The 26,953-nt window shown below is 29.2% G+C and overlaps 1 protein-coding gene across 1 annotated transcript in view; it reads right to left on the bottom strand.

The window, feature by feature from the left end:
* Positions 1–5,457: 5,457 nt before the first annotated feature.
* LOC128200163 (uncharacterized) overlaps positions 5,458–26,953 on the bottom strand; it is a 190,693-nt gene continuing 169,197 nt past the window's right edge. Inside the window, exon 6 of the mRNA XM_052892618.1 lies at positions 5,458–5,494. Within this exon, the coding sequence (XP_052748578.1) occupies positions 5,464–5,494 (31 nt within the window). The 3' untranslated portion in view covers positions 5,458–5,463. The remainder of the gene's footprint in view (positions 5,495–26,953) is intronic.

The following is a 26,953-nucleotide window of genomic DNA, read 5'->3' as shown; positions in this document are numbered from 1 at the left end:
TATAGGATGTCTTTCCTATATTTTTATTTTAAATTAGTTACTATAGGTAGTTTAATTAAGTTGTTAGTAGTAGCGTGTTCAAAATAGTTCGTTTTATTTATTTCCTTTAAGAACCTATTAATGTATAGATGTGCTATCAGAAATAATCAATTATTTCATTATTACCTAATCAAACATACCTATGAGTTAGCATCTACAATAGAAATAACGATATACACGCAACAAAGTAATTAATGCTAAACAGAACACATCGAGCCAATTAGCACCTATTTCAAAGGCATTACGCAATTATAATTATACTTGACTTTAGACGATTAGCGTAACAAACGGAGGCACTGTTTACCCAGCCCTAAACCTACAGAATATCCTTAATTATGTTAATCTCGAAATAAAGTTATGCCGCACTTGTAAGGGACTGTCCTCGGCCGACCCTTGTAGGTACTTAGAAAACAACATTCCGCGCACTCACCCTCTCTGCCTCTGTGCTTACACAAATTATTCTATAGGTAGGTGCCCCGTTTGGCATGTTATCTTACGACCTTTGCAGTTTCGATTTTCTCTGTTTCAGCGAAGTTTTTAGTTGGTATCTATTTATATATATATATATGTATGTATAAGATGATATAGGTATGTTTTATCTTAAACTTAATTCAATATTGATTAAGGTAATATTGTTTTGCTTTTAATCATAACAATTAAAATATTAATAAGAAACTAAAATAATTTATATTATAAATTAACTAATTACGCATACAGGTAGGTATGGTCATTATATTGTAAGTACTAAATGAAAAAATTGTGATAAGTGAATGGTCATGTACACTTACCTACCTAATGCTCGCATATGTAATTACATTTTGTTGTTTAAGTGTATATTGCAGTTTGTCTGAATAAATTAGAAGTTTATACGAGTATTTCGATGGGCACAATCCTGATAAGTTTATCTGTATGTACAACTCTTTTAAAACAAGTTCTTGACAGCTTAATAAGGTTTTCCAACTCGCAAATGTTTTTTTCCCCAAAACTTCGAATATTAGCGGATACACAATTTTGCACTCGGGCCTTCGTGCGTATGCCGATTGATAAATGTGTACGAAAAGAAATGTGCGTAGGCATAAACTTGAAAAAAATATTGGTGCGCTGATAAAATATTGAACCAAATAAACCCTTTAAAATATTTGTCTTGATAAAAAACGTAAAATAAAGGTTTTTTTTGTTTTTCACAATACTGAAGTTACTGTCGATGAACCTATTAATTTGTTTTACTACTAATATATTTATTTTAATATCGTATAATTGATTATTCATATCAGCCGTTTAATGTCCTGCTGAATAAAGGCCCATAAAAGGGGGGTTAGTCAGTAGTTACCATACTTTGCAGGCGAATTAACAACCACAGTCAGGTTTTGGTGACTTTTAAAGAGGGACGCTACTGCCTATCCTTCGACCTTTAAGTACCCTTAGTCGCCTTTTACGACATCCACGGGAAAGAAAGGGGTAGCCATTCTCTGCCCGAGCACCACGGCGAACAGAAACAGATACACAAGCATTACATATTCTTAGAGCCGCGATACTAATTTGTAGTTCGTCTACACAATTTATTAATATTTAAAGGTCTACTAAATTGTATACTAAAAGTAAATTTATATATAATTTATTTACGATAAATAATTTATGCGATTTTAAATTAGGAAGGCGGATGTGGGTATGAGAATTGAGAAATACAATTTAAAATAAACTGAACAATTTTTTTTTAAATAAAGCCTGGTTTTTTCGTATTATGTATTAGGTATTGGGGGCACAGTGTGAGATATAGAGGTGGTGTGAGGCATGAATACGTTGTTTTACGTAGTTATATATGTGTAGGTATGGAGTTTCTCATTCAAAATATAGCTGGGGTGTACGAGACGAATACAAAATAGTACTGTCAGAAAAATAAGTACTAAATAATTTAAATAACAAATACATTAATTGTTCATTATTTTTAAGTGAGTGTAGTATATATTAGTAAAATTATATGGTACGAAGGTACATATAAAATTTTAACCTTCAGAAACAACAACGCATGAAGTATATAGTCATGGTATCCTATTCTGAAAAATCAACAAGGTCCTATGTTTGTAGTTTACAATTACAACATTCCATTATTAGGCAGTCTATTAGCTTATTTACCATTCCAAAGTTGCATATAAAAGAGAGATAGGTACAGAATTTGGACACAATATCTGAGTAATAAGATATTGGCAAGTATTTATCGATGAATATCTAATTAATATAATAGAATATAATTACATTCAATAAATAAGTAATGAAAATAGAATAATATGGTATCGTAAATACCATATCGAATTTCCAAGTTATTTTTCTAATTTAATAATTTAAATAATCGTAATAGAGGAACAAATGTTTTGATATCCATTATGTAAGAATACACCAATTTATATGCCCTTTAAAGATCACGAAGTGCAGTGTTCGTAACAAGCTTATACAATATCATAAATTGTAAGTAAAATGTCATGCAGACAGTCTGAAAGGGCAGACATGTCGATACAGCAGGCGAATGCTAGACTTGGCAAAGGCACGGTTTGTGTCTCCCACTGAGTTGAATTATTAGAGGATACAAATTTTGCAAGCATCTAGGTACTGTAATAAGTATACTATATATGACATACATATAACATAGGTGTACTATGTTAAATTATTAAAAACAATAAATTTTTAATTACTCATAAATTATTTTCAAATACCTGTAGCTATTATTTTAAATCAAATTTGTTTAAAAAAAAATAAGAGGTTAAATTTGCACAATTGAAACAATATACAAATTACAATTTATATATATATGTACTAATTATACCTTGCAGCTTTGCTAACTTGAATCGGTATATAAAATACCTACACCGTTATCCTAGTAAATATGTATTTAGTTTTTTTAACCTAGCCATATACCAAATTTCATTAAAATACGCTCATTCATTAAAACATCCAAACAACTTTACAAATATTCACATGTGTAAAATTAATTAATAAATAATTAAAATATTAAAATTAATAAATATTCTCACTGAATGTTGGCACATGCTAATCACAAGTCATGTTTGGCAAATAAATAAATAATTAATTAAAATTACTGGAAAGAGCAATAATACATAATCATTTCAAAGCATCCACATTAAGAGATGACTCTTGCGGTATGAATAGTGTAACAGTATTTAATTTACTTTTTTTATATAATATTTTAAAAAGTAATACATATCTATTCTACACTTATCCCTATTTAGTCTATGATATTCTATAGGTGCCTACCTACTAAATAGATATAGTTTAGTGGCGGAAAGTTCGGCGCACGTGTAATGCTTCTTTCGAACTTGGGTTATTGCTAATGTCTGTCATTATGTATGTTTAGTTGAGGTTTACGGTCGAGTAGACTTAAGAGATACTCCACCCTAACGAAACGTTAGTGCAAAAATGTTTTAACATGTTTCTATACCTACTGTTATAAATATTTATATACGGCTATTTATACGTGTTAGACACAATAGATAATATTTGTATATGTTTTTGACAGTAAAATTATTTATATTCTTAGAAATAACACCGACAATTTAATATTAATTGTGTAGGTAATTTAGTATAAATTGGTACTCACATAAAAAATTGAATTTAAATACAGTCATTAGAACCGTGATAAACAATAGAAACAAAAAGGTTCTGTCTAATACTTATGTAGGTTAAAATTCGTGTGGGCTTCGTAACTATACTATACATGCACGTACAAGGCCTTTATCTTGCTAACATCTGATATAGTTTTCCGTTCCCAATCGTCTCCTTTTTTTATTAGTATTATTTTCGTCTTTTTTTGTTGGCAGTACATATATACCGCGCCCGGACGATGGGACGTGCAGATAACAACTATCAACACAAATTGTAACCCTTGTACTCGCCGTCCGCCAAATTGGGTGCACTTCCACGCAAAATTTTAACACTACGTCATTGTAAACACGACCGTTTGAATTATTACGGTCTTTTTGACGATGTGCTGTTAATGTAAATATATAGTTAGAATTAAACACATAACCTACATGTTGTGAGTGATTCTGTTGCAATGTTATATTTATTTTTAGCCAGTAATATTTTGAGTTTATATGAGTATAAATGCAGTCATTCGTGTTCTGTATTCGTTTAGGTACTTCATATATCACCTTTTCGTAGTGTGAGTATAATTAATTATTTCTAGCTTTCGAGTTCTCAAAAAGATAATAATAATTAGTTCCTTTTCCTTTTCACACTGTATTTCATTGTTTTTATATTTAATATGTTAGTATTGGTACCACTTCACTCACAAACTCTTACATAACACTTTGTAAATTATTTTGTTAATGTTATAAAGGATATTTTAATTTTAATCTAACGCAAAAAAGAGGTAGCGCGATAATAAATTACAAAGATCTTTATGTCTATACTTGTGGTTCTGCCCGTACAACTTTAATCCCTTTAACAAACCTTATGTTCTTAAGTCAATAACAATCATATTTCACAGATTCTATATCCATCATATATATTTTTAATAGCGAAATTAAAGTCTCGACGCGAGCTATTACCATCCTGGATAAAAAACGATTAAAATCTTTGGCTATATCCATATGTTACAGAGATTTCGATATATGATAGCAAGATACAACGCTACATGTGGTGTCCGTACTCATAAATTTCTCTATGAATATAAAAACTTTGTAGTCAAGCTTCTTCTTGAGTACCTACCTACTGTAATTGAATTTTTCCGGGGAAAAATAAAATATAAAAATAATAATAAAAATATAAAAATAAAATTAATTAATTAATAACAGGGAAGGAAGAAACAATACAAATTGAAGTTAAAATAATTAGGTAGCAGATTTTTAAATAAGATTCTAGCAGTGAAATTTTAAATTTTCTCGAAGAAGGATGGGTTCTCTTCAACGAAATCTGAAAAGTACTTGAGTTTTTCATACTACTTTCAAAAGTTTAATTCATATATTTTGTCAGTAAGTGGTATGATATAAATGGTATGGAAATTATTTTGTTTTTATCCTGTATTAATATTAAGCTTATTAGTCAAGAACAATGTATTTTAATAAAGGCATTATATCATATTATTTTGTTATTCAGGAATTTTTTAAAAATATTGTGTAATATTTTCATACTCTCATAATGGTGACCTGGCATTAAGAAGTAACGAGAAATTACAAATATTCATACAGTTAGTATAATAAACAAATTTAAGGTCAGCGATAATCTGTAATATCTCAAAAAAGTCTATAAATACATATAGGAAATAAGGCTACAGTTAGAAATTAACAATAGGTATTCCTGATTCCAATGTTTTGCTCAGCCCCATACGTGTTACGAATGTTTAAGACATACCGTATTTGTTATTAGGTAAATATCTGTCAATCATTAGGAAATTTATTACTTACATTACCTTTAGATTCCAAAGGCGAACACATTTGCTTCTCTGAAAAACAAAAAGATTTGTTTAACACCATGTAAATTTGTATTCAATAAATGCTTCGAAATAGGTAATAAAAAAACAATTTTCATTTATAATTTTTAATTAAAAATATCACTTTGCAATACCCAAATGTTTATTAAATATTTATCTAACATATCTATTTCAGCTCTTTTTTGTCTTCTTTTATACATGTATTATAAGAATAAGTGCTTTTGTTATTGTAGCACAAATAAGTACATACCTATACTGTATTAGAAATATTTGCATATTGTAGTGCTATAAGTTAATTTAAAAAAAAGTTAAAATAAAGGACAGTATGACATAAAAATAGACATGCTATGACAATGGACAACAATGTCTTATCGCCGTACTATAATTATCTGTTATTTTTCTTCTTAAAAGCATAGGTATATTAAATGTTAAGCTTCATTTTGTTCATAATTTTTGTATCTTTTCACCGTAGTTTTCAATACCTAACTAAACAAACAGATTATGGGTTAAGTCTGAAATAAATGTTTATAATTATTCTTTTATATCTGGCTAAAAAAGAGGCTATTGAGAAATAAGTAGATTGAATACCAATAAAGGAAATTGAATGTGTTACCAAAAAAAAAAAACTCGTAAATCATTAAATCTTACTTGATATACTAAGTCTGCACCTATTTGCAAAAAAGCATGCATAAAAAGTTATGTAAATACTCGTAAAAACTATAAAACGTACATAAAATTAAATAACTTAATACGTCACTTTATAGTGTACCACATCAAACGACAATAAAAACACGTCAGCAATTTGACGAATTATAAAAATACTCAACACACAAAGTCAAGGCCCGTTGAGGACCGTAGATTCATTGCCCTCCTTCAAAATAAACATCGACGACAACTGAGCTATGTTCGATTAAAGAAAATTAATTTTAATATTACACGTAATAGAGTTTAGTTTCTAATGAAAACGATAGGTTATAAGGCTTTTCAGACGGAGCGAGTTTAAGTAGCCACACCACAGAGCATGGACTGATGACAGCGCGACCACAAGAATCGCTACGACAAATAATCGCTACACGTTTTATAGGTCGTAATTGTTGTCATAAAATGGTAACAAAAGTTGTTTTTACGTTCGGCACGAGAGGCCTGTATATCATCCCATAGTAACAACTTAGACTTACATAGCGATTATGGGAAATCACCGCTTTTATGATATTTTAATTGTTTTATGCATTTTTAAAATGTTTCCGCAATATTGAGGCAGGTTAGGACTTTTATGGTCGACAAATAAAACAAATGGTCTTACCAACAGTTATAAATATATTAATTTACAAAAACAGAAAATACATTTTTTTTAATATCGATCAGCTATGTTTGTCTGAGGGAAATACATCTACAATTTTATAAATAAATTACATTTTAATTTAATATTCTACATTCATAATATATCAAGAGCGATACGCAGAAAGGAAGAGAATATAATAAAATATCTAATTAGGGTTCAGGCGAAACTTCGCAAGTCGTCCCATCTGTGCAAAAGCCAACATTATTAAGTTTCCTTGGAGGAACCACGGATTGAATAAAATTGTTCTAATCAAAATTCTATTTTGTATGTTACTCATATTATAATATGATTAGCATGACTATACACGTGCTAAATATGTACGATATGAATTCAATTTAATCGTGACATCGAGATCTAATTGTCTTGTACGCATGCGTAGGTATGTAATTGTAAGACGCTATATGTCTAAGTATGGCGATACTTGTAAGCATTTAATTCAGGTTTCGTTGTTAAAAAAAAAAAAACAAAAATTAATAGCTATATTATATGTCCAGTACTCAGAAGTAATACATTTATTGTACTCATTGTACTGAATCGATCATCGATATATCCTCAAAAAATATAAAGTTGAAGATTGATACGAAAACTAGAAAAATAGAATAGATTAATTATAAATCATAAAAAGGAAATAAATGAAACCAATATTAATCAATGAGAGATAAAGAAATTAAACGAAAAGTACAATAATAAAATAAAATCAATAGACGAGATACGGATAAAATGAACGTAGAAGAACAAAACAGGAGAGAAAGAGAAAAGTAGTAACTTTAAAAGTGTTTCTACATATCTTTTTTTATTTTAAAATCAACACAAAAATTTTGCGTAATAAATAATTTCACAAAAAAACCTAATTCGTTGAAAATCATAACGAAAATCGATGTAGGAAACTGTGCCAACAGTTATTGCATTACATACTCGTACATACAAAAAATTCAACCGAATTGAGAATCTCCTCCTTTTTTTAAATTGGTTGAAAATAAGGATTACTTTCTAAGTGGTATAGGCGCAGTTTGTCGGCTATCCTCGGGCGCCGGCTGACTCACCGACCGCAGTCGATTGTTCGGCACTAAACGTCAATAGAATCGGTAACTCAAGCATTTTATGGACGACTTCAATAATATATGGGACGTTGCGTAATTCGCCTTTGGCTTAGCCTTTCGTTCACGTTTGAACAAGGTTTTTTAATCAAATTAATCATAGAACAGCTTATGCGATTTGATAGAGAAAATAGGACCCAGGACCGCCGGTACCAACATATTAACTTCTACTACCATTAAGTTGAACACAACAATAAACATAAATATTTCTGGTCGTTAATTCAACAACTCGGCGACTTAGTGCTTTTTTTTTTAAACTATAAACAATTCCCAGTGGTCGTTAAAAAGAAAGATGAGCCTCTAACTGCTTCGGTTTATAGACACTAAAGTTGTTGGCACGCGTCGTGAGCGCCGCGACACTTTGCTACCTGATAAACTTGGATTAACGATAGTTTAACAGTGCATACGAAAAGTGTGAATAAATCTTTGCGTGAAAACAGGTGGTAGTAGGATTTAGACTAATATTTATAGATTTTTGTTTACTATTATGCGCTTATGCAAAGAATGTAAATGCATATGGACATTTTAAAAAACATTTCGAAAAGTAATATACCTACCATTAACGGATTCAGAAATACGATGTAAGAAGAAAAAATAAATATTATATTTAATATAACGAAATACCATATAAGACATACAGTTACCTCATTGTATAGTCATAAGTATAGTACCTATCATTATAAAGTATACTCCAATTGTTTCTAAAGTTTTTAGATTGATTTAATTTTTCTTCGTATAAGTCATAATTTGGTATTTTGAGATAAACAAAAGAAAGTTACATGTTTTTGTTTGTCAATTTTTTTTTTTGCAATATGTTAAAATGTTTAATATCTATCTTTCGGAATAATTTTCCGCGCCACGTTCAACCATTAAATTATATCAAAAGCACAAAAAAAATGACTTATACGTAATTCGAACTTCAATGACTCTAAAACTTTAAAGTAATAGGATTGAATTACTTACAGATTTATATTAGTTATCTAGGTATAAGAACTACAAAAGAACTACGATTTGACAGAATTCCTAATTAAGTATCAATGATCTCATCGTCATCGTGATCCTCGTCTTTGTCATGGTGAATTTATACTATAAAATACTGGAGTCACCATTTTTAGTTTCTTATGAATTTGTTTAGCTATATTAAAGATTATGGTAGGGTTGATTATTACTAAATAATTTATTTTCAATGAAATTATTGTAGATATTGAACACCTTTTATCACAAGCTATTAGAATAACTTATAATTACAGAGTGCGTTTTCTGTGTAGATAAATTTGATTAACAGATGCGTAAGTGAGACACCGAGTTAGCAACTGTAATATTATAATAGCAGAACTGAAGCATTTACAAATAAAATATTATGTAAAATAAAATAAAAAATATATGTATTTTTAAATAGGCGATACTTGAAGGTGATCTTTGAGAGTTGATACTTAAGCCTCCGCCCATTTAAGCTGAAATAATCATAATAATCAATTCATTGTTCTTAACTCACTTTTACTTTTATTAATATTTTTCTTATTCGGTTTCAGGTAAAAATAATTTTAGGTCCTATGTCAAGTATGCAAATTCGAGACTAAATAAAAAAACAAATTTGATGCTACAGTGATTTTAAGGCTTAAATCTTAAAATTTAAACATTCATATTTTATCTTTTGTATTTAAAGTAATATAATATAATTAACTCACTGGACAGTGTGAAAATATTTTGGCTCAGATATACTGAGTTGCGGATGTAGGTGTCTAAGGATTTATATCTTTAATTATATTTACATGAGTAGGTTAATGAATATAGTGTCATTACCCAAATAAATAACATCATAATACAAAAAATTACAATTTTGGAACAAAGAACGTTTATCTTTATAAATACATCGTATCGTTTTATGTCGTCAATCATCACTGCGTCTGGAATAATGTGGAATACTTTTAATTTAAAAGTATGATTAAGGTTTCTGTTACCATAATTTAAATACAAAATATGGCATCGATCGATTAAGCCGCCAAACGAGACCGCCATCGAGAGCAGGTATCAAGTAGATACCCGGTTTATAAATAGGTAAAGAGCGTAAATAGAAACTGTTGTATTGGCTTTGAACCACTACCAATCGATATGTGATACCTACGTGCTAGTAAGACGTAAATCATTAAGGTGTTCAAAGGAAAATATACCTTAAGATACCAGAATTATACCTCAAATTTTCTTGCTAAGCCCTCTGGAATGTTTGCTTTGGATGTTTACGTACCTATCTATAAAGACGGAAGCACACAGCTGTGTATGTACGTGGGTAGTTAAAAGTTAAATACTAGCAAGTAGGATCTTTTCTTAATCAAACTAATGGAAATAGCTAAGTTTAGGGATCGTCAGTAATTTGTTTAATGATATTTAGTAGTATTCTAAGTAGACACTACTGTTAAAATGAATGTTGCAATCGTTAATTTATTTGCTGACTCGTAAGCGCGAAAGTGAAAATTCAATGTGTTCAATCTACTTGGCTCGAAAATTTGTTTGATATTATTTTTTACATAGGTAAATTATAAAAATATGCTAAAAAAAATAAACAAAATCTCTACGTAGAGAAATCATGAAGTAGATATATATCTAGATTAATATAATAAATCACAATATAATACGTATATAGTTAAGGTATATTACCTCCGCATATTTGAATCAATTTAGCATTTTTATCTAAGGAATAAATAAGTCATAAATAAAGGCATTAAATCAGTCACGGCACTCATTAAATATGTACGTGTTAGACCATCATTTAGTTTTGGATTCTGTGAGGGAATTCGACTACAGTGCGGAGCTATAATGGCCAAAGTTTTGGAGCAGGACCGGATCCTTAAATAGAATCTTAAAACTTTTATCTTTTACTTTGATAACGTGCCTTTTCGGGTCGAAACTTCTAGCTGTGCATGATTACTTCTTAGGGAAATTATTTTTGATTAAAGTAAATGGTCCTTTTTTCTTTGCAACTTATATATGCCTACCTATTGGATATAAGTATGTATATTGGTTAGAAATATACTCGTAGATACACTATATAGAAATCCACTATAGTCGATGTTATGAGCATATTGTTCTCAAGGTTAGTGTAGAGGCTTTAGGCGTTTACTTATACATTTTCCTCTCGTTACCCTCAGAAAGTAAGTATCAATGTGATAGAATATTTATTAGCCATTTTCGACCCCAATTTTTCCTCCACACTTTCATTTCACTCCATATGTTTCATAAAAGTATACATAAACACTTCAATAAGTAAAACAAACATTTTTTGGTACCAATTCAACAGTTAATAACACTATAGCAATAATTAAGTATATAATGAATTCGAAATATGTATTAAACATTTGGATTTCAATATTTAAAAAAAATATTCACAGAAATTACATTTTTTTACGACCGGACTTTACAGCATTTTTATGGCTTTTCAATGGCTCCCAGTTGACAATCAGATATGTGTAAATTCTAGCAAAATATGCGCGTGAAGAGCCCAAAGCTATTAAAATGCAAATTGAAAGTTAATTTAGTATCTGAAGGTGTAGGTACTACTTATAGTAATTTTATAGACGACGAGACTCGGCGAAAGAAAATTTTGTATTCTATGTAGGCATGTCTCTTAAATGGCATTGAAACCTGTATGAATCATTATTAAAACAATTATAAATGATCTATGTAAATAAAGTAAGTAAAGTATTAAAATCTCAAGATCCATTTGTATGAAAATGCCTGTTTATAGCACAAACAATTCATATTTCACAATTCAAAAAAAAGAACTTCTTTAGGCAGAAAAAGGAAAAAGGAAACAAATGACATTATTCGGCAATGCAAGAAGAATTCTTATTAGAGGCCACGACAAAAATGTAGATTAGGCGTTCATTCAAATTAATTTTCGTATTCAAGAGCCAATATTCTGTTGAAGAACGCGATTTAGGTAAAATTAAATCATTACAAACATCTGCGCTCCATACTGGAGCTATCAAGTAGGTATATTAACTCGTACCGACAGGGATTACAAAATTTTTGCTTTGTTTAATCAACCTCTTTGTAAAAATATCCATGAAGTACCTCACCTTAATATGCTAATGTATTGAAATGTTTGATCGTATATAATCGCCTCAATATTAATAAATCCTACAAATCCCTAGACTCAAACTGATTAAACTCTCGAGGGTCTAATTCATTATGAACACGTATAATCGAACGATTAGCCACACGTGTCGACGTGGCTTTCGCCTTATATTTATTACACACCACATTTTTCCGACTACGTAATTTTTCTTAAAAATATTTATCCAATATACACAATCAGTGCCGCCTCATCACTTATGAAAAATCGTTTCTTCTCAAAGAGTCCTCTATAAAAAGCTCATTCCAAATTAAAATTAAGGTCTAGCGTAACTAAAGAACAGAATATCGTATTTTCTCAACATAATTTGTTACAATTTAAACTTTACGTCTCTGTGAAAGAAGACGTAATTTGCGTGCATCAAATTTCTATTTACGATCTATTTGAATGAATGCGTTGTCAAAATAACTGGTTGTTTTTCAAGATCCATTTGTATGGTGTTATACTAGAGCTGAATTATTGATGTTAAAAGAACAACAAAACATCGATGTTTTAGCTGCGTTAGATAAAGCGTTAATAGGCATATAAAGTCGGCAGGCAGAAATACGAAATGGTTTCTATTACACTACTTTGAAGAGTAAAATGACGTGTTCACACATTCTTAATTTCAATTTATAAATTATTTATTATTAAGTTCCGTAACTACAATATTATAAATTAATAAGCTGCGTGGACAGCTAGACCTAAAAATTTTTTAGATCTAATTTATACAAAAAATATATTTATCTACATATTTATATCACCTATTTATTAAGCAATATTCGAAGCCCGAATATTGTTATTAATAATATCTTTGGATGCTATTATTTTAACTATTATTAATAATAGAAGAGGTATCTAATTATTTAAAATAAACATAAAACTTATTGAAGTTATGCTTACAAAAATAAGTTTTGAAATTATAGTAAGAGCCGACTGTCTAAGATCTCATTAGTACTTTGATGGTGTAGATCGGTAAGTATATGAGCATAAATATAATAAAATCTATTTTAAATGTTCCTCACTATATACTTAAGAGTATAACCATTTATATGTAGGAGGATATGCTGTGTACACACCTCCGGCAGAGCCATTAACATCAAGTATTATTGAGGCCGTATCTCGAACCCCGAGCCACTCCGATAGCCCCACGTTCCATTAAAAGAAACCATAAAATTACATTATTATGTGTTAATAATTTCAAGAGAAAGAATATATTTCCAAGTTCCTATGGTCATAAATTTAAAATTGATAATCATTCAAGTTGTTAATCTTCATTATTCTTTTGTGTTGTTAACGATTTTTTGACAGGTTATTTGTATTTATATAAAATTGGATTTTGCCTTAACCAGTGCGAAATTGTTGTACAGTAGCGCAATCGTTGTATCCGTGCGATTTCATAGTAAATTTGGAAATAACAAGTTATTACACGGTTTGTTTTGCAATTTTGAACCGTTATTGAAAGAAACGAGTTTTTTATTAGGTTTGTACGTTTTCTAGTATTCGTCTTTAATAATTTAATATAATTAATGGAACTTATAATAAAAATTAATTATATGTTTGTTTTCACGTGAAAACAGCATGATTAGTCTTAGTTACGTTATGTATAACGTTAATAACGATTGAAGATTATTTATTGATTATAAATTTATATAATTTATAATTTTATAACTAGATATTATTATATAAGTATCTATTAGTGTATTACATCAAATATACATTAGTATATACAAACTAAAGGCGTTTACTTCGCAATACCCCATAAAATTAATATATTAGTGGTTGTTGGGCTGTTGCATTTATCAGACCAGTTCTCGGGTGAGGCGAACTCACATTGAGTTTGTAGGTATTTAAGGAGATTAAGTTTAGGCTTGACACGTTATTAACGTGGCTAAAAATATTGATGTGCAAAGATTTTCCCACTTTTTTTCCCAATAAGCAATAAATTTATACAAAATATGACAAGGTATATTTTACCTAAAAATCCCTTAATGAAATTGGTCTCACGACAAATGAAGATTTCGATCACGTGGGCCGCCATGTGACTTGTTTGGTATTTGAAGTTGCATTGATATTATTTTTCTTTTGTGATAGTTATGGCTCGCTACTTTTATATCAGATATAGAGTTAAAACCTATTAATATTACAAATAATATGAAAGCGAGTGAATTATTTTGACGTTTGTTTTAACTGTTTAAACGTTCTTGATGTATTTAAACTCAAAAACGAATAAACAGTTAAAAGTGTTAAAATTAAATTATGTGCACGGACTGACCACAAAATTTCTTGGATCGACACATATAAATCTTTTAACCCAGTTTAAACAAAAAGTTATAGTTACTAGGATAAATACCAACTGTGATGAATGTTTAAAACAGACTTACACTTATTCTGTACAAGAATTAGCTGACGACCTGCGTAGTCATGCCATCTCTCTACCAACTTGAAATCATTCAAATAAGATACGAAACAATTGCTTCAGTTTAAAAAATATTTCTACTATGTATACCTTGATACTACAAAGAAAATAAATCGACTGATAAATATCAAGTTTGCGAAATCGATACATCGCTTCCTAACCAACCCCGCGGCGCAGTGGGCACTTGTAAGTTATGCCCACCGGCCGATGTTTGCCCGCCGATCAAGTGCGTACTTTACTGCCCCAGCCAGTCACTAACTTACAACAACGAGCTCTGACTCTTGCTTAATGAGACGGCATCGTTTTAATGTCACGTATTAGCTGGTACAGGAAATGTGGCGTTTCAAATCTACATTTGAATCTAATGTCAAAATCAATTTCAATACAATTTTGCCAATGACAATTTTGTACTCGTATCGCACTTTTGAAATTCAACTAAGGAATTGTGTTAGAATGGTGATCGCATTCATATGTCAAAATAAATCTGAATACTAATTAAGCCGATTATTATATGAATCTAATATGGTTTTAGTTTCTTAAAAGTAATGTGGAATAATAAAAGTATTTCGAAAGTACGAAATGTCACAATATCGATTGTTGATTTCAAAGTAACCCTAACAAATTCAAAATTTCGTTTGTACATTTATTTGTAATTCTCTTTTTTTCACATTGGAAGGGTTTGCTGTTTTATGGTACCTAAATAACATGTAGATCTCATAGTAATTATGTTGAAATTGAAGTACCTACATACTTTTTATTAATTATTTATTGATAAATTGTTGTGTTAATATTAATTATAATTTCAAAGGTTCTAATCAAAATATATTAACTAAAAGTATAACTAACTATGATTGTGTGATTGCAAAAATAAGGAAATGGTATTTTTTAATAGTATTTTTTATATATAAATATATATACATTCGCGTGAGAAATAAAATATACGTTGTAATGTAGTAAATAATTGCAACACTTTATATAAAAATAACAATTTGATATAAATCAATATGGTTTATATAAGTAGATATTATATATATATCATCAAAACAACAAATAAAATTTATCTTGTTTATACGTTTGTACTGACACAATATTGTGTCGCTCATGGTCAATGTCATCGACTGCTTTATTGTCATTCTTTCTGCGTCACTTTGATTAAGAAAATGTAACTTGCATGTAAACCTGCAACGCTGTAAATTTACAGGATATATTTAATTAAAACACATTTACTAAATTGGTAGATATTAATATTTTTATACTTTCATTTTTAATTTAAGGTTATAATTAAAATGACTTATCCCTAGAAGGGATTTTTTCCAGTCAGTCTTAAGAACTCTAAAGAAGAAAGTATTTATAGGGTTTGTATATAAAGCATAACCTTATTATTTATTATTATATTATATACAATTTTGAAGTTTAATGATATTCACCATAACAATTATTTTTTCACTTCATTGCCAACTTAAGTACTTTAAATTTTTTTTATACAACTTAGAATGGCAAACAAGCTGACAGCCCACCCGATGGAAAGTGGTAACCGTCGCCGACAAACATGAGCAGCACCATGGACACAACAGAGCACACTGCTTTGCCCATGACACCCCCCATGCGCTGCCATTCCTGAGGATCCAGGTGTTATTCCTCTGTACCCTGTAAATTCACGCCATATTCTATCCTTCAAAATGAATTCTGAATCTACTTAAATTTGTTAAAATAAGATATAGCTCATAATCTAAATTATTGATAATAATTGTATTATCTTTGATTTATCTCAGTATAGTGACTAGCAAGCAACTCTGCCTCGATTTGTGAACCGCATCATACCCACTGTCATGGATCTGTTACCATTACTAACTTTAAACCATTTCAAATCATTTATACATTGTACGAGTATTGTTATACTGAAGTAGTCAAGATGATGTATACAGAGATTCCAAATTATTTATAATACTATATTGTTATTAGTACATTTTTAAATGGGCATTATTGCTTTATCTTTTGTAAACAAGTTTCTGAAATGCTATTCTAAAAACTACAATTCACTTTACTTTGAATATTACTATCTACCAAATTTCTTTGAGACTAACTTGCTTGTCAGAAACATTACGACTGATTAATTAAATTAATGGATCTGTATAACAAACATTTAAAATTATTTATAACAAGATAATTTTGAATTTGATGAATTTTAAATATCGGGTAAATATATTTGCAGATGATAATGTTATATTCTATTTAAATGCAAAATAACTTTTTGAGACTTCAGTAAAAAGTTAGTATAAATAAACCTGTTTTCTAAAACATTTTCAGTGAGAAAAATAATGCATAGAAAAATTCTTTCTTGTTATAGAAAAGCCGGAGAGGACGAGCTCACACACCGCGACTACCTACATATTTTATTGACCCGGCTCTACTCACACGGACTACGAAACCCGGATCTATCTGAAGATATTTTCGACACTTTTAGTAAATTCTTTAGAATTTGACGAGGTTAATGTATCTTCTGTATCATCTTTTTTTTGCTAATTAACGAATTACTGTTCTGATTTTATAAATATGTTTCCTATTTATAGATTTGACAGCTGTCTTAGTCCCATATTAATTATGTGATAAATGAAGCGGCTGTTATTTTCTTATTTTATAAAAAAATCTTGTTTGCAACATTTATTTGTAAACACACGATTCTGTACTTTAAATCCAATAATTTTTGAGCTAATGTGTCTATAGAATATTTTGTCGTTTATCAAATGCCACAATAGAAGCTATCTTATTTTGCGGAGCAAACAAAATATGAAAAATAATAAAATATCCACTAAAGTGTGCAGCTTAACTGTATTTGGAAAGTGACCGACCTTTCCTCATTGTATAATGCGTTGTAAGTAATATTATTTCTTGTATTAACTTTATGAGCGAAGCCTTTTTGACGACTTCATTTTATTTATAATGTAGTAAATTATTTAAAAATTGCCTATGAACCTTATACGGACAATGAGAATGTGTATTTGTAATTTGCATACAAATAAAATTACTGTGTTTTTTTTTTTTTAAATTACTGCAGCATACTGTGAAGTTTGAAAGTGGAATTTTACTTAAATAATTACCTATAGGTACTTATAAATTACGCTTCAAATGCATACTATTTCTAATTTCTTACAAAAACCATAATATCTGACTAGTAAATAAATCATAAATCAGTTGCATTATTTTATGTTAAATACTTTTAAAATGTCATCTTGTAATGTTAACATTGTCTAGGCAATATCATAGATAAATAATGTTCAGTAAACAAGTCTAGCCTGTTACAACTTCATTCCAAATTCAATATGTAGAAATCCGTGTGTATGTCTTTTTGTGTGTTGATCTATTTTTTATAGACTTTAAAAACTTTGTCATTACCACCTGTTTTTTTTTTTTTTGTATAGTTTATCTACATAATATCTTTGAAAGTTTAGTACCGATTCTTTTGCAATCGGTATTTGGTTATTTATAAATTTTTTCACAATTCAACCGTGACTTTCCTTAGTCTCTAATGCGAGTTTTGTCTTAATATTTTGTGTTTTAATTTGTAGTGTATATAACATGTAGTTTCAGAAACTCAGATTTCTATACAAACTCATCAAGGCATTAATCTTTAAAGTTACAACTAGTCAGTCTGGATAAATTAATATAAAATCGACATGTATCTTCGAACCCGACACACTGGTGTATCCCTCGTATTTCCCTCCCCTATACTTTACGCGGTATCAGTCGGTGCGGTATTCCCAAACTGCACTTCAGAGGACCCGTCCGGCATATAGAATACGTCCATACATCCACAAATGTGTGTGTATGTATTATATATATTACACGCACCGCTTACGCTCGCATTCAGAACACGTAGCATACGTTTTAGCTCCGGCCTATATTACAGACCTAGTTTACAAACTGATCTTGTTTTTGTTGTAATTAAAAATAATACTTGAATATTTTGGTTACGCGTATGAGTCCATGAGTACTTCTTTGTAGATAACGAAGAGGGATATGTTATGTTAAATGTTACATAGTTGATGGAATAATTTTACATATTAATTCTTTGACATGTACATGCTCAAAGCAGTAAAATGTTGTAAGGCCCACTTGCAGTGTAATATTATGATTTTAATTAGGTTGAATTAAGAATGGTAAATGTATTAAATATCTGTAGGTAAATCTAATATTTTAGAATTCCTTAAAATAAAAAAGGAATAGGACCTATTCCTTTGATTTTATAATATTTCACGGTTTTTTTTTTTAAATATTTCAATTAACTAAACTAACATAAATAAAAATAATACTTTATAAACTTATACTATACGGGCATCAGATACCTAAATTACACATGGAAGTTTAATGCTGCTGCCATCTTATAGATCGTATCAAAAGTTTAAAATTTGTAAAAAAAAAGGGTCTCATATCTCACATATCAATCTTTAATTGCTGAAAAACCTCCTCCCCATAAAAACTGGGTGTTAAAAAAGGTATGTTAATTACTTACTTGCCTTAACAATAAAAGATATCTGAAGGTTAATTAATGAAAACACGAAGTTTGCGACAGTAATTTTTACCACTCTTCTTGACTCTTAGCAGCGACGTCATTAGACATATAAAACTTGCAATGATCCATTTTATACTGTTGATGTTACATTTTATTAATTGAAAATACTTAAGGAAGAAGGCACTAATTAAGGTACGTGAGATGTAACGACGTGGTTAAAAATTCATATCAAATATTATACGTTTCAAAATTAAAATGGATTAATAAAAATTTGCAGTTACGCTGTTTTACGTCGTAGTCGTTTCGATGTAAGTGTTCGTCCCAGACGTATAACACTCCCTGTTTTCTGTGTGCACCCGCTTAATAGTAGATAGTTTCCCAATTTATTTATAAACTCCCGTGTTGCTTGTTTGTGGTGGACGTACAGAAGGGCTACGACACATTCTTTTGCAACGTATCTAGTGATATAGCGGTAATACCTCGTAATATTGTTAGTACCTCGTTACCTAAGTATAACCTATGGTATAGTTGTACACTTATATTACCAGTATATTTCTAATTAACATGCAAGTCTTACAAAAGATACTGAATCTGAACAATAAATATTCAATAATACTTTTTCGTTTTACTATTTTTTTTTATGAAATATATTTATTTACATAGATAAAAGCATGCACTAGGATTTATAATGAGTAGGTTGTTATTATCCAGAGGGAGAAAGAATATATGTATTAATATAATGTGTATTTTTTTTTTAATTTTAATTCCTAATTTAATCATATCTTTATAGATATTTTGAGTTGATTTGAGATGTCAGGTCGACCTCTACGTGACTCCCCTAGAAACCATCATGCTGATTTCCAGGTGTATTCATCAGGATGGGCTAACTAACCTGCATTTTCATTCTCACCTACCACTCATACTCACACTGGTACCCTGCCAGCGTATACTATTAGCGCAGGCGGGGGTCTCCATTTCATTTTTATCCTTTAAAAAAAATGTAAAAGGCTTTTAAATCGTTTTCATATTTGATCCTTTTTACGTTAAAGTAATCGTTTAATTAATAGATGTTTTCCGTTATATAATATATATATAAACAACTATAGGTAACCATAAGAAAACCATTAACATTCCGTTACTTGGCATAGGTTTCTCACCACTCTATTAGAGGAATAACCTAAATATCACTGCGTTTGGTATTGAGTTTTATTTAGATTTTCCTTCTCTTGCATCAGTATTTGGTTATTTATTTCCCATTACCGCTTACATTTTTCTAGAAATTATAAAGAATATTGATACATTCAAGTATCGATACATGCAGGGACTCAGTAGATGCAAGTAGCTCAGGACCATTCCTTATAGCAGTCTATGAAAGAGGCCTATGTTCAACAGTAGACAGATATTGGCTCATGAGGACCATTGTGTTAATTTCTAGTGAATTCGTCACGACGGACCTAGCATCATTCTTGCCTATTATTTCTTACTGGTACTAAGTTGGTACCATTGGTTTACATTAAATAATAAAAAAGTTATACTTATCACATTGCTTATTTGTTATTTCAGTACTGCAAGTAATAAATTTGCAGTTAGGTGGCACAAGACTTCAGCTTAAAAAACGCTGCTTAGATGTCGTGAATGTGCGAGCCAATGCTTTATATTAGACAAATGCACAAGATCAGGCAAAGTGGAATAGGAACAGCACAAAAACTAATCATAGCTGGGATTAAAGCTAGAGTAAAAAAGAAGAGGAAACGACCAAATATTCTTACAATGTAAAAAAATGTGATATCTAAGTATAAAATATTTTTATCATAAGAATTCGACTCCACTCATGCTTTGTTCTGTGACTACTATTCTTTTCCTATTTATTTTTAGAACTATATTAAATATTACTGTCACTTTTGCATAGAATTGTGAATATTTTTTGTGTAAGTATTAACATTAGTATGTATGTTATAGATGTTTATTGTATACCTCTATAAACTCTCTAAATAAGCAGATACAATTCTGTTCTTCATTTATAATATCGTCAAATAGTTATTGAATGCACAAATTTACTTATCTAGTGTTTTAGTAATGTAACTATTATAGTACAAACTTTTACATTACACCATGATACGACCTGTACTTATCTGGCTTTGCTTTTATCGACCGTCGTAACATAAAATACATATAATACGCAAGCGAGATTCTAAGAAAACTGCGTAAGTTTGATGTTGTTATTATAACGTAACATATAACTTTTAGGGAGTTTTATCAGAAATTATGTTACACTGCAAAGGGGGAACCGAAGTGCAAATGTGATTTGAATCCCTTACCCCTTTTATATTGTCACGTAGTAGGGTAAGGAACCTTATTAAATTCTGATTTATTTATATACTACACAATACTTACTTAATAAACTTATGCATTTACAATATTACAAGCCGATAGGCAAGCATATAAATGTCAATTGCGTAGATTAATTTTATTTTAACGTGTCCTACGTTTAAAAAAATTTATATTATTCTAGTATCTCTTATAGTTCGTAATTTATATAAATGTACCAACATGTAGATTAAGTGGTGTATAGTCTTAATTTAGAATTAGAATAATTATGAAGAACCAAAAGAATAAACCCAGCAGTATTATATAAAAATATATATAATTTAAATAAGATATGATCATATATCTATGACAAACTTTTTACCTACTTATAATTGGCTACATAGGTAGACATCCATCTTAAAAATATTTCTATCTAAATAAGTATACCGTGGCAATTTAAAATAAATGATCTAATGAATGAGACAAAGGTACTCGCATATTGTCTCAGTAATATTATTACACTTACTACATATAGGCATGTTGGTATCAATAAAGTAAATACATAATGTTTTATATTTATAAAACCAAAAGTCACCCCCCTGGGTGGAAAATAATTTGTTTGCCATTTTTATTGGTCATATATTAATTTTAATGGGCTATTTAAGTAAATTGTAAGACACAAGAAAGAAATAAAGTATACCTATTGATATTTTTTTCTTATTTTTATATTTACACTACAGTCAGTACACGACATGAAAAATTTAAATCAATCTATGAGTTTTATTTCTAGTATTTCTAAAAGTATGTAGTAGGTGTGTAAAAAAATACATATAAAAATTAATTTTACCAAAGCTTGTCTGATTGATGTATCTACTATGACAGATAGCATCTACTTGTTATTGAATTTTTAGCTTAATAGATATTCTTTTAGATAAATAGATATGTATGAGTACTTTAAATTAGAATTTTATATATCTGTATATATTTAAATAAATTAATATTGTTTTATTTTGTTCTCATTAGATTATTATAAGTACTGCAAGATTTTTTATTTCATTTTTAAGTTCCTATTTAGCAACATCTAACGAGATTAAAAACAATATTTTTTTTCTACGATAACTGTATCAAAATGAAAATAAATATGAGTTATGTTTTGTTCCTATAATTAAAATAAGCAAATACATATGTATACCTAATTAATATAAATAAATTATTGTAAATATTCAAAATTGTAACGTATCTTTGAGTATTAATGTGTTATTATCAAGTCTATATATTACTTCTGTGTAATTTGTATTCTATTTTCTCTGTCTTGTATTAGAGCAGAAAGGTCAGAGAGTTACCTAACTACGTGCCCAATGAAACCGCAAATAGGCTTGTTACCTGATATTGTCAACGTTCCTATATAAAAATATAAAATATTGATTCTAATGTCGGTACTCGATATCTGTGGAATTATATTGTACCTATTTCTTATATGGATATACTCATTTCAAAGAGGTTGGTCTGCAATTATTTCAAATTTTCTATTCTTATTTATTTCCTGGACTATTTGAAAGTGTAGCTTTTCTAATTTTTTTCTATGCACCTTAAAATGGCAAACAATCAGTTGGCCTACCTGACGGAAAATGGTAACCGCTACCTATAGACATGAACAGTACCATGGCCATAACAGAGTATATTACTTCTTTAAAAAAAAAAACCCGTGTGTAAATGACAGAGTTCTGAAATTCTCTGCGAATATCTTATGTTACAAAATCTGTAACAAAGATAGACGAATTTAAAAACTTAGACACTCGATTCTCCCTGCCTACCTCAATCTCTAAAATAGGCAGTACCTGTATAGTTCACTACCTAAGTACTCGTAGCAGGCAAGTAGTTACATATACTCTACCTACTTTACTGTTTCAGTGGAACAGCAAAATTCGAACTCGACAAAATCCGAGTTTAAATCGTTCGTTTTACGATTATTGGTGTACTTTGATGGTAGGTATCCTTTGAATACAAATTTGTGACTTCGGAATACTCACGCGAACTGCTTCGGTATTACTGTTGCCATGCAAAATTGTCCCTTAAAATTATACGATATAAATTATACTTTGTTATCAATAGCGGATGTAAGCAACAAGCAAGAAACAGTACATAGGTATAGATCCAAATAGATTCGATAGGAACATAATATTGTATATTTTAAAAGCATATTCACAACTGTTAGTACCTAAATAGCTTGTTAATAGATATACAACGATAAATGGTCTACAAATCGTTTTATATTCCCCTAACTCGAAGAAAGTAAATGACAAGAGCTCCATAAAACTAGTAAAAAGTGGTTTTAGATTATTTTCTGACACTGGAATACCTTACGTATTATAAATATAATAGTTGGTTTATCGGGTACTGTCACGAACATAAAACATTTCTTTCTAATCACCGATGTACAAGAAAATTTGAAAAAAAAAACTGATTTAACAGAGATTAAAGAATTGTACCGAAAAACGAGTGTATAAAATGCGCTCATTTCTAGCCATTATTAAAAAAATATTAACTACACTCATTCCTTATCCTACGATAAAAATGAAAAATGTACATATTCGTAGTATGTACATTTTTTGTTTTAATTGCTGTTGGTGACAATATAAGGTGCACATTTTATATGGAAATTGGGCATCTTGGGTTTTTTGTACATCGATATTTTTTATTTTTACATATTCATTAATTACAACAATTTTTTAATGAATAGGTAAACTGTCATAATTTTAATTTCCAATTAGTAATTATTTTGTTCCTAGACATTCTTTTGTGTCGTATAGATATCTACTAGAGAGTAGTTATTGTTCATTTCTTTTATTTTACCTCTTAGGTAAAGATACAGGTAAGTATGGTCTAACTCTTACGATAATCCGATTTGATATTTACGCTTAGTATCTACTAATAGTACTTAAATGTGTTAGTTCCATTTACATGGAAAGCAAAATCCACTGATTATACCTATAAGTACATATTATTTTCTTCAGAGCTGCAACACATATAGACTGTGTAATCATAATAAAACGTAAATCTAATATTTAGAGACAGCAACAAAATGTGTAGATATATTTTTATTTTACCTGCCTAGATAGTATTTACTCGTACCCATCTAAATTATACTTATTAATACTTATCTTTATATCTTTTAAATTGAAATAAACTTTGCAAACAAATTTTATTTTAAACAGGTATATGAACATTAAACAAACAATTGCTGTAATTTAGATGTAATAACATTTTTTTTTGACATAGGTAGGTATGTAATTTACAGAATTTATATAGGTTATTTTCAAACATTGCACGACAGTAATTCACCTTGATACTTAGATGTCATTGTATTTTTAAGGCAAGGTGAGTATGCAATTCCATTTAAGTATATTGAACAAACTATTACTTATATCTAATCTTGATTAAATATGAAATTTCAAAACATATACATATTTATATTAAAAAATTTATAGAAGACGATTTTTATGACTAACAGTATGCATAGGTACTTAATCTGTCTATCCTAAAGTTGCCAAGAAGAAATCGCTCTTTAACAATAAGGCTAAATACTCATTGTTCGCTTCTTGTAATACTTTTTAGTTAACTATATATTTTACGGAATCATATTTTTCTTTGACAAGAACAAAGTTTTTGTTAATTCGTTCTTAATTTTTTATACTTGCTTACCTCTTATAAACTTAATAGATCTGTCATAAAAAATAATAGACTTAAAAAGCAACAAATTCTTATCATCATTTATAAATATTTTTTATTGCATTTATTTTTATACATCTATCTACTTGTTTATATATTATATGATTTACTTCACACATTGATTACATTGACATTAATGTTTTTTTCTACAAATCTTAAATTAACTGTCATAATTATCTTTTAATTATGATACTTATATGTTTTTTTAAGATTGTTTTTGTGTTAAACATAAAAATTTTACTAATTGACATCTACCTATTTTGGTATAACAAGTTTATGTTTTGTTCATAACCTATGCCTCCAGCGCCGGCGGCCCGACACATGTGGTTGCTCCACCGCTTGGTTATATTTCGTAATTTTATGGAAATATTTGATCCACCGTATTTTTAGTACTTATATATATATATAATAAAAATAAAACAATATATGGGTTCCGTTTTTTATTTGCCTACTATTTATAAGATGCACATAAAACAGGTGTGACTCCGAGGCGTGACTACTTACTACATGCATTCAGGTCAGTATACTATTGATGATCGCCGACAGTAAAACACAAAAATTGTAGTAGCAGATTTTCTTTTACTCTTAAGTGCGCTAAAGTAAAGCCAAATATCTTTTGTAATTACATTATCGGATTTCTATTAACATGTGTATCTACTTACGAAACTTTTAAGAATAAAGCTATAAAAATTACAACTGACAACATGTGTCCAGTATACTTTAAAAACCTAAACAAAAAAAATTGGTCTTATTGGTTACGAAAATAAAGAGGCAAATCGAACCGTATTGAACACGTTCAAAGGATTTTTTTTTTTTGTACTAAAGTGTTATGAAACCAAGTCTACGTTATGTCATTTGAGTAGGTAGGTAATTTAAAAAATGGTATAGTTTCTACTTTATAAATTAAAAAAATAAAATTATAAGCTTGTAATGATATTTAGATGTTTTTTACTAAAATTACTCTTAAAGAACTAATTTGTATAACATTTGGTACACAAACCAATAAGATACCTATTTTTTTTTAACGAGCATGTCACTTTCTTGATAGTAAGTGACTATCGCCGTACATGAACACCCGCAACACTGGAGGTGTGTTGCCGATTATTTAAAAAGGAACATTCTCTTTTTTAAAGGTTACAATGTCATATCGGTTCGAAAGTACTGGTGCTGGGAATTGATTTCAAAGCATAGTTTTGCATGGAAGAAAGAGCCCTGAAAAATGCGCGGTGGAAGATTGACACTTATCCAGATAATTAAATGTAACTTAAGTTTGTCCGATAGTTTAACTTTTATATCTACTTTTATTTACGCGCGTTCACATGCCTATCAGATATTAATTATAAAAAAAATACATTACATCGCATACAACTATAAATAAGTAAGTAACAACATCTAACATATCTGTTTATGTGTATGTATTTAATAATAGATGTTAAACGATGCGTGATCGATACAATGCCGCTATAAGCAATCGATTTCGTGATTCGATAGCTAAGAAATCGATTTACCAGACTAGAAGTGAGTATTATCGAGCACAGAATCGTTTTTATGGCCGATTGACTACCATACTGATGATTGGTTATTGATTTTTTTTTTTTACTAAAACATTTGCAATGGGTTTATATTGGGATCTAGTAAGAATAATTGATTCTATTAAGTTTTAAATAATTTAAACAAGAATTCAGAATTCTTAATTCTACTATTCTTAATTATGAATTCTTAATTCATTCATAAATAAATTTAGAATTGATTTAAAAAAATATATATTAAATAAATAAAAAATTGTGAAATTAATTATGCTGTACCTATTTGAAAATTAATGTATCTTAAGGATGTTTTTTTTTTGTACAAATTTTTTAATTTTACTAGAAAAACACTTTCTTAAAAGAATTCTAATTGGTAATTTTGATCTCAACTTGTATAACTATAAATATTGCAAAGGCCTTAGATAGGTAT

The sequence above is a fragment of the Galleria mellonella genome, unplaced genomic scaffold (assembly GCF_026898425.1).
Source record: "Galleria mellonella isolate WM207_F2 unplaced genomic scaffold, CSIRO_AGI_GalMel_v1 utg159, whole genome shotgun sequence".
Lineage (NCBI taxonomy): Eukaryota > Metazoa > Arthropoda > Insecta > Lepidoptera > Pyralidae > Galleria > Galleria mellonella.
This window is presented reverse-complemented; position numbering and strand designations above follow the sequence as displayed.